This window comes from Prosopis cineraria, unplaced genomic scaffold (genome assembly GCF_029017545.1).
Source record: "Prosopis cineraria cultivar Desert tree isolate PC_DT_omini unplaced genomic scaffold, ASM2901754v1 PC12, whole genome shotgun sequence".
Taxonomy (NCBI): Eukaryota; Viridiplantae; Streptophyta; class Magnoliopsida; order Fabales; family Fabaceae; genus Prosopis; species Prosopis cineraria.
Window position 1 is genome coordinate 2131883 of NW_026555343.1, and position 12502 is coordinate 2144384.

At 36.5% G+C, this 12502-nt stretch overlaps 2 protein-coding genes across 2 annotated transcripts; one reads left to right on the plus strand and one right to left on the minus strand.

Annotated features, from left to right (window-relative positions):
* The first annotated feature begins 4845 nt into the window (after positions 1–4845).
* Positions 4846–6052, plus strand: LOC129289404 (ethylene-responsive transcription factor ERN1-like). Its single transcript, XM_054926166.1, has one exon. The coding sequence runs from the start codon at positions 4932–4934 to the stop codon at positions 5763–5765; it is 834 nt and encodes a 277-aa protein (XP_054782141.1). The 5' UTR covers positions 4846–4931; the 3' UTR covers positions 5766–6052.
* Positions 6053–11170: 5118 nt separating this feature from the next.
* On the minus strand, positions 11171–11845 carry LOC129287464 (uncharacterized). Its single transcript, XM_054923624.1, has 2 exons — positions 11554–11845; positions 11171–11452 (listed from the first exon to the last, which is right to left on the minus strand). The coding sequence occupies exons 1-2, from the start codon at positions 11710–11712 to the stop codon at positions 11345–11347; spliced, it is 267 nt and encodes an 88-aa protein (XP_054779599.1). The 5' UTR covers positions 11713–11845; the 3' UTR covers positions 11171–11344.
* Positions 11846–12502: the final 657 nt, after the last annotated feature.

A 12502-nucleotide genomic window follows, 5' to 3' on the forward strand; every position in this document is an offset into this window, starting at 1 on the left:
CAATAATTTAAAATTGAAATAAATATGAATGAAAATATTTTTTAATAAAATTTTAAACTTATTGTAATTTAAGAACAATATAGATAAACTTATCAAAAAAAGAATAATATAGATAATAAAAAATTAATAGATGAACATTTATTATTAATTAGGGGTGTACTACCAACCTGGTAACTCAGCAAGTCTAATCTTATGTAGGAGATTGAATTAGGCTAGACATCGAGTTAAGCTCAAGCCCATTGTATGAAACCTTGTATTGGACAAGTCAGTTCAGCCCGTGAATCGGCGACCCAATCTCTTTCTCAAATTGGGTTTTCATTTAAACCGGCCACTGACCTAACATGACCCGATTGACTTGGGATCAACTCGAGATTTTTCAACTAACTCGCCCAGATTGCTGGGTCATTCCAGTCACTTGTTTTTATCTTTTAAAATTATAAAAGCTAAATAAAAAGTAAAAAATTCAACTTAAAAATTAAAAAAGCGAGACAATGGAGGGCAAGGCAATTAAACCATATTTCATTGTCTGTGGTTTGAATTTTGAATAGAGGACTTTAATTGTAAATTTAAATTTAGAAGATTCAGTATTTTTTTAAGTTAACTGTGCCTACATTGTTTTAATCTTTCATTATTTGCTGCTGTTCATAACTTAGCATTTATTAATTATGATTGTCATTGTTGATGATTTTAGTGTTATTGATTATTAGTTTTAGACTTTTTAATGATTGAAGGATTGTAAATTGTAATTGTAAGATTAGAAAGTTGTATATGATTATTGTTAAACTTTTGGATAGTTGTAACTCTATAATTATTGTTGTATTAGAAATTAATTTTAAATTTAGTTGAACGTTTTCATAATTAATATATTATTTTAATCATGACTGGTTTGTCCTTTGAGTTGACCCTTAGTTTAACCTCAATTGAATCACTAACTTATAACCCATTGGTTTAACCAGTTTAATGAGCAATTTGATTTTCAATACTTCGATAATTTCAGATGAATTCATTACTCATGGACAATTTTCTTCTTTATATTTTTCTACTTTTCTAACAAATAGATACATGAATATGCACATATCCATTAAAAAAAAACGAAAGAGTTGCACTATTTATAATTTAAAAATAATATGATTAATGCCATACAAACATCACATCCATAAATATCGTAATTTTTGCTAGAAATATATATTTAAGGCGAGACTTTAAGTTACACGCTCTTCGAAGACTGAAGAGCCATATGCATGAGTTCTACCTTCAAGTTTTGTTCCGAAAGAAAATTAGTTTTCGATCATCACTACTACAAAATAAGTTTACAGGAGCGCTTTTTTTTTTTACTTTAGGGAGCGCTTTTGAAGCGCTCTCGTATCGAGCGTTCTGAAATGTATAGGAGCGCTTAAAAAAGCGCTCCTGTATATACGTTATACGGGAGCGCTTTTCGAAAAGCGCTCCCGTAAGGGAGCACATACGGGAGCGCTCTTGTAAAGAGCGCTCCCGTATGCAACCATACTGGAGCGCTTTTATAAAGAGCGCTCCCGTATGAACTATATAGGAGCGCTCTCTGGAAGAGCGCTCCCGTATGTTACTTTACAGGAGCGCTCTTCAAATGAGCGCTCCCATATATTACTTTAATTTTTTTTAAATCAGATTTTTTGAAATTTCTCCTTTTACGTCTCTTTAACAATGGCAAATCATAATATCAAAAATTAATTTAAAAATAATATTAACATAAAAATGTATATACAAGAAAAGAATTTGAAACTGATACAACAATTTCAATTTCCTAACTAACCTAGTTTAATTTCTAACAAGCCTAACAAATGAAACTATTGTTATTTTTCTAACATTGAAATCTAACTTCCTATCACAAACAGCCAATAATATATTTTGACAACTCTTCAACTAAATCTTCTATTTGCTCCATGGTAAAATGCGAACATCTTACTCCAACAAAATACTACACAAGATATGAAAGCAATATATAAGTAATTAACATTATATCAACTTAATTTCAAAGCTTTTGACTTACATTTTCAGGAATGATCAACTCTTGTTGTGTGATTACTTCTCTTATAAACTTTATAACATAGTATCCACACTCCCAACCTTGTAATTGTGTAGGTACCTACCTATAAAACAATAAAAGATGTTATTATCAAAATATGGTAGAAATAAATTCTAACTTAATTTAAAATATTTCAGCAATGAAGTTATATATATGAATCATTTCATCAAGACGGTCAATATCATATGTCCCACTATCACGATCAAATGTGGAGTAGCTCGCACTATCCCTCCAATCATTTGCATTATTCCTTGTCTCCCCATGCATGGTCTAACAAGTATAAGTTGGATCAATTCCATTACAGATTAAATGATCTTTTAATTCTATTGGCTTTACTCTTTTTCCATAGCAACATTTCAAACAAGGACATATGACTTGAGGGGAGTCTTGATCACAACAAAATGCAAATTCAATGAATTAATCTACACCATCCCAATATTCTCTAGATAGTCGATTAGCCGACATCCACTTATGATCCATATCACTAATATGATTATCAAAATTCAATAAACAAAAGACTTAGATTTCTATAAAAAAAATTCAACAACATCTTCCTTAAAAGGAGAACCTCCCAAATGATGAAACAATCAAATTCCACAACACAATACATTTAAACTAAAAAAATCAATTCATCCAAATAAAAATTTAGTAGCATAATGCATCTAAATTCTGTCAATCAATTGTAATTTAATTAATAACAATAATCTCCTTTAAAAGTATATTTCATAAATAAAATAAAAATATTCAAGTAGTTTCCTCAACTTTAATCTAATTATCAACTACAAATACTCCATAATTCTAATATAAATAACTCCAATTCATATATTATCTATAATATTGATTATTAAAAAATATATATGAAATTTATTCTCAAATATATATAAATATATCAATATATTACATTATAAATTAATTATTAAAAAAATACCTTCACAGTGTAGTCTTCATGGCAGTAGCGGAGGTCTTTGCGGTGTTGCTTCCTCGGCTGTACAGCAATGACACACGGCTGCAACGGAGGTCTTCACGGCGTCGCTTCCTCCGGTGTATAGCAGCGTCACAGATCTGGAACAGCAATGCAGATTTGGAATAGTGATGCAGGAGATGGCAGTGACGGCGACGGCAGCGCAAAAACAGAGACAGATGGTGCGACATGACACAGAAATGAACGAACAGCGATGAACACTGATTTGGAACAACAAACAGCAGCGGACGACGATCTGGAACAGTGAACAGTGGCGAACGACGATCTGGAACAACGAACAGCGGCGGACGACGATCTGGAACAGCGAACAGCGACGGAAGATAGACTGATACAGCGACGATCTGGAACTCGTTGGGAATGCACAACCTCAGCAAATGAGAGAGAGGTTTGAAAGAAACTCATGAATAGGGAAAAAAAACTGACGGGAGGCAGAGATATAAAAGACCACCTCTTCCGGAGCGCTCTTTGACGAGCGCTCCGGAAGATCAACTCTTCCGGAGCGCTCATTAAAAGAGCGCTTCGGAAGATGAGCTCTTTCGGAGCGCTCATTCTAAGAGCGCTCCGGAAGACGTCTTCCGGAGCGCTCGTCAAAGAGCGCTCCGGAAGATAGTCTTTCGGAGCACTTAACTACGAGCGCTCCCGAAGGTCTTTTTAAATTTTTTACAATATTTTATTTATATTAATTAGGAGCGTTATCTTATTGAGAAGCCCTAACATACAGGAGCGCTTATTTAAAAAAGCGCTCCGGTAAATTCCGCATTCACATTTTAGAGCGCTTTTTAAAGAAGCGCTCCTAAATACCCGCTCCTAAAGATATATTCTGTAGTAGTGCATGTTATTTAAATTATGACGGTGAAACTCAGTACTCCGCTCCTCAGCAAATTAGTATTTGATATAAATTAAATCAATTAATTGGACTGATTATTATTATCAATAGTTGAATGATAAGTTGATAGCTTCTATGTATTTGCACAAATTTGAATTTCAAAAACGTTGTCGGAAGATGGCCAACTTGATTAATAGAGAAACACCTGGTGTCATTTTCCACGAGTAACGTCTAAGTACAAACGTGAACTTTTTTAAGAAAATAAAAAACAAATAATATTTGCAGTTCCAATCAAAGAGTATAAAACCTCATAAACGATAAACAAACTGAAATAATTTCTTAGGCTGGCTAATTGTCTCTCTCAATCAATAACCTAGGACCACAAACAATTATATAACACAAAGAATAATATAAATGACATGATAAACAGGGATTAAATTGGTTTCTACATATGGGTTATAAGAAGAATCTTATGAATAAATAAATATAAAACATGACAAGGGAGGGGAAAAGAAAAACACAAAACCAGAATTTAATTGGTCGTGACGTGTGGAGGAGGTTACAACAAGCGCAGCCCGCACGACAAGATATGTAAGTATATAACATTAAACATATTACGAACATAAAATTTTTATAAACCCAGAAGTGGTCCGCCACAACAGTATTGTGTTTTTATTTTAAATCTTAGTCTCTTAGCATATGGAAACATCTGCAGATCATCTTGGAGGCTCCACATGGCGCTCCTTCGTGCCTTCACGCTTATCCTTTCAACTCTTTTTGACTCAGCTCTCTCTATCCCTAAACCTAATCCAGTTTAAGTAACTCCAACAAACCAGACAGGCATGGCGGTCATCTTCATTGCAAGTCAATGAAAGGTAAGTTGTCAACATCACATACAAATTTTAAAATATAAGCATCTCAAACCCACTTGCTCTTCATATTCTATCAACCCTTTCACCCATATATAACCTCGCAACCTGGAAAACAAGTTCATGACTTAAGAGTTAAGACCCTCTCCGATCTCTTTTGAATCAATTCTAACAATTTTCCCTCTCAAATCGATGGAAATTCAATTCCAACAGCCAAAGCAACAGCATCAGAAAGCAGGAATTCCAATCAGCAGAGGAGGGAAATTCAAAGGAAGGAACAGAAGCCGGAGCAACCCAAACAAGTTTGTAGGAGTGAGACAGAGGCCTTCAGGGCGATGGGTGGCTGAGATCAAAGACACGACACAGAAGATAAGAATGTGGCTTGGTACGTTCGAGACTGCAGAGGAGGCGGCCAGAGCTTATGATGAAGCTGCTTGCCTTCTTCGAGGAGCCAACACTCGAACCAACTTCATCACCCATGTCTCCTTGGATTCTCCTCTTGCTTCTCGGATTAGAAATCTACTCAACAACAATAAAACAGGGATTAAACAACAAAAACACCAACCAGAAGATCGTGTTGGGCCAGACTCTACCCCTAAAGCCAGAAGCACCAGTACTAGCACTACTAGCAGCAGCAGTTCTGGCAATAATCTTGACAACAATGAAGGTTCTCTTTCCAGTGGAACGATTCAAGATACCCATTTGCTTGATGATGGTTATAGACCAGATTTGAGCTACTGCAAGGAGGAATTTGCGTTGAGTTCAATGTCCCATCTTTCATGGGGCGGTTTTGGACCTGTTTTTGATCGGTTTCCTTTTGCTCAGGTTTCAGAGATGCCCAAGACTGAAGGGGTTGTGTCTAATACAGCTGACTTGGATCTTTTAGAATTTGAAAGGATGAAAGTTGAGAGACAAATATCAGCTTCACTCTATGCAATTAATGGGGTGCAAGAGTACATGCAAACTGTTCAGGACTCCAATGAAGCTCTGTGGGATCTTCCACCCTTGTGTTCGCTGCTCTGTTAAATTTGATGGTCTAAAATCTAAATGACCTTGAAATATTGATTTCCACTATCAAATTCAGTATTTTCTTTACCTTCATCTAAAATTAGGGAAGATTATATATGATCTATGATTGGTTGGAGTCACAACATGCAGAAAACTCTAGTGAGGACTGAGGATTGAAATTCTGTTTGTCTAACTTCTTTCCAAATGTCGGCAGGAAGTTACATGAGTCATATATTCAGGGACCGCTTTTTAACCAATCAATCTGTAAAATATCCATGCAGTTTTGATTCTCTTCATGACACATACCCAAATCTCTAAAACGTGAATACTCTGTCTATCACTATCTTTAATAGTAGAGTTTAGACTTTGGAGGCATTGTAATTTCATTTCCTTGAAATTTCCTTTGTATATTTATTGACACAAGAAAGGCCAATAAAAATTAATCTTGCCGACCAGATTATATCAAGGTCCAATGCTTCTCCATAAAACATGCATTTCAGTCATTGGGGCTGTTCATGATTTTGTTTCTCTAAATTAACATGCTGTTCTCTGCATGATGTAACTTTATGGAATTCAACACCGAACCCACTGCTTCCGATCTCTCGAAGATCTGAGGTTTGTGCATCGCGCGGAGGATATGGCATCTGCACCCAAGTCGGTTGCATGTGATCCTTATCAATTGAAAAGTGCTGGAGAGGATATTAAGCAGATTCTTGGAAGATGAGAAGAAGCTTTGGATCTGAATTTGTCAGCAGTGTGGTTGAGTTTGTGAGTGGTGAGCAAGTCGAACAAAGAGTAGTTCTGTAGTAGGAGGAGAGAGGAAGGAAACGTGTGAAAGAAACAGAAAATTTGCACGAGGTTGAAGGCAAAAGGAGGTGAAGATAAGCAAGAGGAAGAAAAATCAGAACGCTTGTTAGAAGAAAAGCTCCACTGGATGGCTTCAGGAAGAACGCTCGTTTGAATCCTAACATTGGTTGAAATTTTTTTTAATCCTCTAATGAATTTTTTACCTTCCAACTAAGGTTTGGGCCATCCCAACCTCTATTAAAGGGTAATCCAAGCACACTATATATTCATTTCCCAACCCTTGCTCTTCGTTGAAAGACGTACGTCAGTTTTACCTGCCCTTGTGGATCCAATAGGCATTTTGTTTTCAATAGACACATATTGTACTCATTTAATCCTTACATGCCAAATGGCTCATGCATATTACAATTAGGCATATTTAGAAAAGCGCCGGCAAAAACAGTCAACTGGATAATTCCAAAAGTTGAACTGTGAAGTGAGGTGAATTAAAACAACAACAACAACAACAACAACAAGCCTTTATCCCACTAGGTGGGGTCGGCTATATGGATTGCAAGACGCCACTGTGCTCTATCATTTATTAAGCTTTTAGAAATATTATTAATTAAGAGATCACGTTCAACAACTTCCAAGAGTGTTCTCTTAGGCCTTCCTCTACTTCTCTTAATCGGACTCAAAGTTATATGTTCCACTCTTCTCACTGGTGCCTCCCTTGGTCTTCTTTGTACATGCCCAAACCATCTCAACCGATTTTCTACCATTTTTTCCTCAATAGGTGCCACCCTCACTTTTTCGCGTATGTGCTCATTTCGAATTTTATCTTTACGTGTATGTCCGCACATCCATCGTAATATTCTCATCTCTGCTACTCCAACTTTATGCTCTTGCTGTCCCGTTAGAGCCCAGCATTCACTACTATATAACATTGCCGGTCTGATAGCAGTACGATAAAACTTTCCTTTAAGTTTATTAGGCACCTTACGGTCACAAATAACTCCTTTAGCTTTTCTCCAATTAAACCACCCAGCTTGAATTCTATGTGAAATATCTCCACTGATTTCGCCATCATTTTGAATAATGGCTCCCAAATATCTAAACTTTTCCACTTGAGGTATAATTTGATCTCCCAATTTCACTTCCAAATTATTTTCGAATAGTCCTTTACCAAATTTACAATATAAATATTCCGTCTTACTTCTACTCAGACGAAAACCTTTCGACTCCAATGTCCTCCTCCATAACTCAAGTTTGCAATTAACCTCTTCTCTTGTCTCTGCTATAAGAACTATATCATCCGCGAAGAGCATACATTTTGGGATTTCCTCTTGAATATGTTCCGTCAAAACATTTAAAATCAAGTTAAACAAATAAGGACTCAGAGATGATCCCTGATGTAGTCCAATCTTTATAGGAAAATCCTTTGTTTGACCACTAGGCGTTCTTATACTAGTTTTTACCCCCTCATACATATCTTGTATGGCTTTAATATAAGCAATCCGTACTCCCTTTTTTTCCAACGCTTTCCAAAGCACTTCTCTTGGTATACGGTCATAAGCTTTTTCCAAATCAATAAAAACCATGTGTAGATCTTTATCTTTACAACGATACTTTTCCATTAATCCCCTTAGTAGATAAATCGCCTCTGTAGTTGATCTACCTGGCATAAAACCAAATTGATTCTCAGAAATACTTGTCTCCAATCTCAACCTGTGCTCAATTACTTTCTCCCACAATTTCATTGTGTGGCTCATGAGTTTAATCCCTCTATAGTTAGTACAATTCTGAATATCTCCTTTATTTTTATAAATAGGAATTAATGTACTTCTCCTCCACTCATCAGGCATTTTCTTGGACCGTAAAATCACATTAAATAACTTAGTTAACCATCTCACCCCTTCTTCACCTAAACATTTCCACGCTTCGATAGATATACAATCAGGTCCGTTGGCTCTACCATTTGCCATTTTCTTAAGAGCTTCCTTTACCTCCTTATCACGTATTTTTCGATAGAATGACAAATTTTGTTCTCCTTCACCAGTTACTAAATCCTCCAAGTTACTAGATGAATCCTCTCCATCATTGAAAAGTTTAGAAAAATAAGTCTCCCATCTATTTTTAATTTCATCATCTGTAACTAAAATTCTTCCCTCTTCATCCTTAATACACCTTACCTGTTCTAGATCTCTTGATTTTCTTTCCCTACTCTTGGCAATCTTATAAATATTTTGCTCTCCTTCCTTCGTCTCAAGGTTCTTATAAAATTCTTCAAAAGCTTTAGAACGAGCTTCACCCACAGCTCTCTTAGTTTCCTTCTTAGCCATACGGTACCTCTCCCAATTTTCCTCATTGTTACACAAATGTATGGCTTTAAAACAGTTCTTCTTATACTTGATTTTGTCCTGTACACTATTATTCCACCACCAAGACTCCTTATCTCTCGGACCAGAACCTTTCGATTCTCCCAAAACTACTTTTGCAACCTCCCGTATCTTTTTAGCCATATCCTCCCATATAATGTTAGCACTTCCCTGAGAATCCCAAATTCCTTTATCCAAAAGATTTCGCTTGAAAATATCTTGCTTCTCACCTTTTAATTGCCACCACCTAATCCTTAGTGTTACTACTTGTCGACGTTTTTGGATTTTACTCATAATACACACATCAAGGACTAGGACCCTATGTTGTGTCGTTACAGCATCTCCGGGTATCACCTTACAATTTTTACAAAGTTTTCTATCTGTGTTCCTAACCAAAAGAAAATCAATCTGCGACCTTGAGGCTCCACTTTTGTAAGTGATGAGATGCTCATCTCTCTTCTTGAAACAAGTGTTGGCAATCTTAAAATCATACGCCAATGAGAAATCAAGAAGAGTTTGTCCTTCATTGTTTAGCTCTCCAAAACCAAAACCACCATGCACCCTCGCATACTGACCAGCTTCCCTCCCGACATGCCCATTAAAGTCTCCTCCAATAAAAATCTTTTCACTCTGTGGTATGTGTCGAATCAACCCCTCTAGATCCTCCCAAAATAATTCCTTAAGACTGGCTTCTGTCCCGACTTGCGGCGCATAAGCGCTAACAATATTAACAGTCTCACGTCCAATTATCATTTTTAAAGAAATAATTCTATCTCCAATTCTGCTAACTGCTACAACGTTCTTCTTCCACTCCTTATCTATAATGATGCCTACTCCATTGCGTGCACTTACTTTTCCTGTATACCAAAGTTTGAAACCTTGAATATCCTTAGCTTCTTCTCCACGCCATTTTGTTTCTTGCAAGCAAATGATATTGATTTTCCTTTGAATCATAACCCCTACAACCTCTACAGATTTACAATTTAATGTCCCAACATTCCAAGTACCAAATCTAATTTTGCTCTTATGGACTAACTTCTTTAGCCGCGTGCGTCCAGAATGACGCGGTAGCCCTTGCTCATTTAACACTACATCCGGGCGCCGATGCAGCGGCTCTAACTCACTTATCACTGTACTCGAGCCATGTAGCGCGTTACTTACGGGCAACGACCTAGCATTAACATTATAACGTCTATTGTCCATGTTCATGATAGATTCAACAAATTTTTACATTGGCTGTTGATGGCCTAACACAACCCTCCTCCTTTACCCGGGCTTGGGACCGGCTATAAACATAGGCGGAGTTAAGTGAGGTGAATTAAAACATTGAGGTAAAAATTGATTGATGTAAACCCTTGAAAGTTGAAACATGATTTGGACTGTCTATCAAGTGTAAACAGTCTAAGAAGTTTGAGTGTTTAAATTTTGAAGTTTTACAGCAAGTAATACAAAGATGTTTCGCATTTACTTATTTATAAAAAAATATAATCATTGATCTTATTTTCTTAGATTTTATTTTTAGTTTATATAGTTTTATTTTAATGTTTTTACTCTTTATAGGGACTAAAAACATTAAAATTATTAAAACTATATGAATTTAATTAACAAACATCACTCAATTTTATTAAAATTATAAGAATTAAAAATACTAAAAAAAAGCTAAAAGAATTAAAAGTAAAATTCCATAAAAAATGAGCACAAATTGTATTTTTCCTTTATTTATTTATAAAATTGTTCGTATTCAATATTATCGTCCCAGATTCCAATATTATTGAGATTGACTGGATACATCTCTTCTAACACGATTCATTCTTTTCCAATTCAACCAATGTTGGTGCCAGCTTTCATTTAGTAGATGTCAAGGATCTAGGAAAATTCTCACTCAATTTCCCTCATCTCTCATTGTTTGGTTGGCAAGAAACTGTGAGAAAATAATGTCAGCGACTCTTCTTCTATATGATCAGTCACCAAAATCTGGCCAGCAGCATTACAGGAAAAAATGGAGTGACAACACGGAATTTGATGATGAGATGAGAATGTATGGGTAGGCCACACGGAGGCAGAAAATGCAAAATAATGAAATATTCTGGGACGAAGAAGAAAGCTTATATCTGCATTCATGTCACTGTTATTGTCCCTTGCTAAATGCGTAGTCTTAGGTATATGTTGGAAGCTGTTTACTTGTAAACTAAATAAGGAATCTTTCTGGGAAAATGTATGCAGTTCTTGGCGTTGAAAAAGTTGTCAGGCCTTGGAAAATTAACATTGACAAATCTCAGAAAACTGAATTATACACTTACACACCAAAGATCCTCCTCTTCCCTTTCCATATATCAAATACAGTCACCTATCTCCGAAAAATATTCAAGAAAAGAAGGAAGATAAGATTGTACATGTTTTGGGCAAGACGATTATTAATGGGGACACTAAGCCCTAAGAGCTCTTAATGTGTTCCGTGTCTCTGCTCAAATCCCTCAGATTTCTCCAGAGATACCTTCCGCTGGCCATGTCGACGAATACCCAGAATCCGTTCTGAATCGTCTGAAACCCAAGAAAACATTGTGATCAGACATCAGAGAGGGAAATAAAGGATGAAAGCATAACCAAGAACCAATCGTAAAAAAGACGAAGAAGAAGCTGACCTCTTTCAAATTGAAATCATTGTTCCCGGGAGATTTGTCTTCAAGACTGGAGTCATCGGAAGCGATGTGAGGGTCCGGCGGCGAACGCACCGTCCTCCAGGCAAAATAACCGGCTAGCACGGCGGAGAAGAAGACCAAGATGAACCTGAGAGGGCACATGGGTTCCTCCAAGGAGGAGATTTCTGGAGAAACGAAGCAGAAGAATAGAAAAAGGAAAGGTGAACGTGGTGTCGGCCAAATGACAATAAAATGAAGGAAAGGAAAAGTAGAAAATTCTCAACAACCACGCGACTTTTCTTGTTTACGACCTCCAAGATTTTGGCATCACTCATCACCACCTGCTACATTCTTTTTTTGGCCGAAGTACGTACAGCTCATTTAGTCTTGTAGCGAATGTAGCCATTTGCCCATTACTCCAGCTCATACCAATGCATTCATTATTTGATAATACTTCAAGTGCAAAAACATCAATTCGTGAAGGGGTTAGTGATCAATATGAAGAGCTAGATTTCAATATGTCATATTAGATTCTGTCAATATTAAAAATACAGCGTGCTCTTTCTCATTCTAGATGTGCCTCTAAGGTTTGGTACGGTGCCATTTGTAAAGGCCAACCCATCGCATGATTGCATACATAAAGGAACGATTTTGCTCTTCTCCATGATCACCAAACAAGCAATCAATCCAAGCTTTATTTTCTCAGCAACTCATTCATTTAAAGAGGCTATGAATCCACCTGCATCAAAGGAGGAAACCGACTTATTGCGCAGAAACAACTCTAAACTAGATGAGGTGATGATCGATAAAGAAACAAAAGCTCAACAACATTCACATCCAGTAGCTCAACACCAATCACAAATCCAGACTCAACAGAAAAGCATGGACACCTATGTGGATTTCCAGGACCAACAAATGGAAGTGCAATCACACGATGTCCCTGTTAAAAAAG

Coding starts and splice junctions, on each gene's coding strand:
- LOC129289404 (XM_054926166.1), top strand. CDS start 4,932: ATGGAAATTCAATTCCAACAGCCAAAGCAACAGCATCAGAAAGCAGGA.
- LOC129287464 (XM_054923624.1), bottom strand. CDS start 11,712: ATGTGCCCTCTCAGGTTCATCTTGGTCTTCTTCTCCGCCGTGCTAGCC. Junction 11,453..11,553: donor ATGATTTCAATTTGAAAGAG/GTCAGCTTCTTC, acceptor CTTGGGTTTCAG/ACGATTCAGAACGGATTCTG.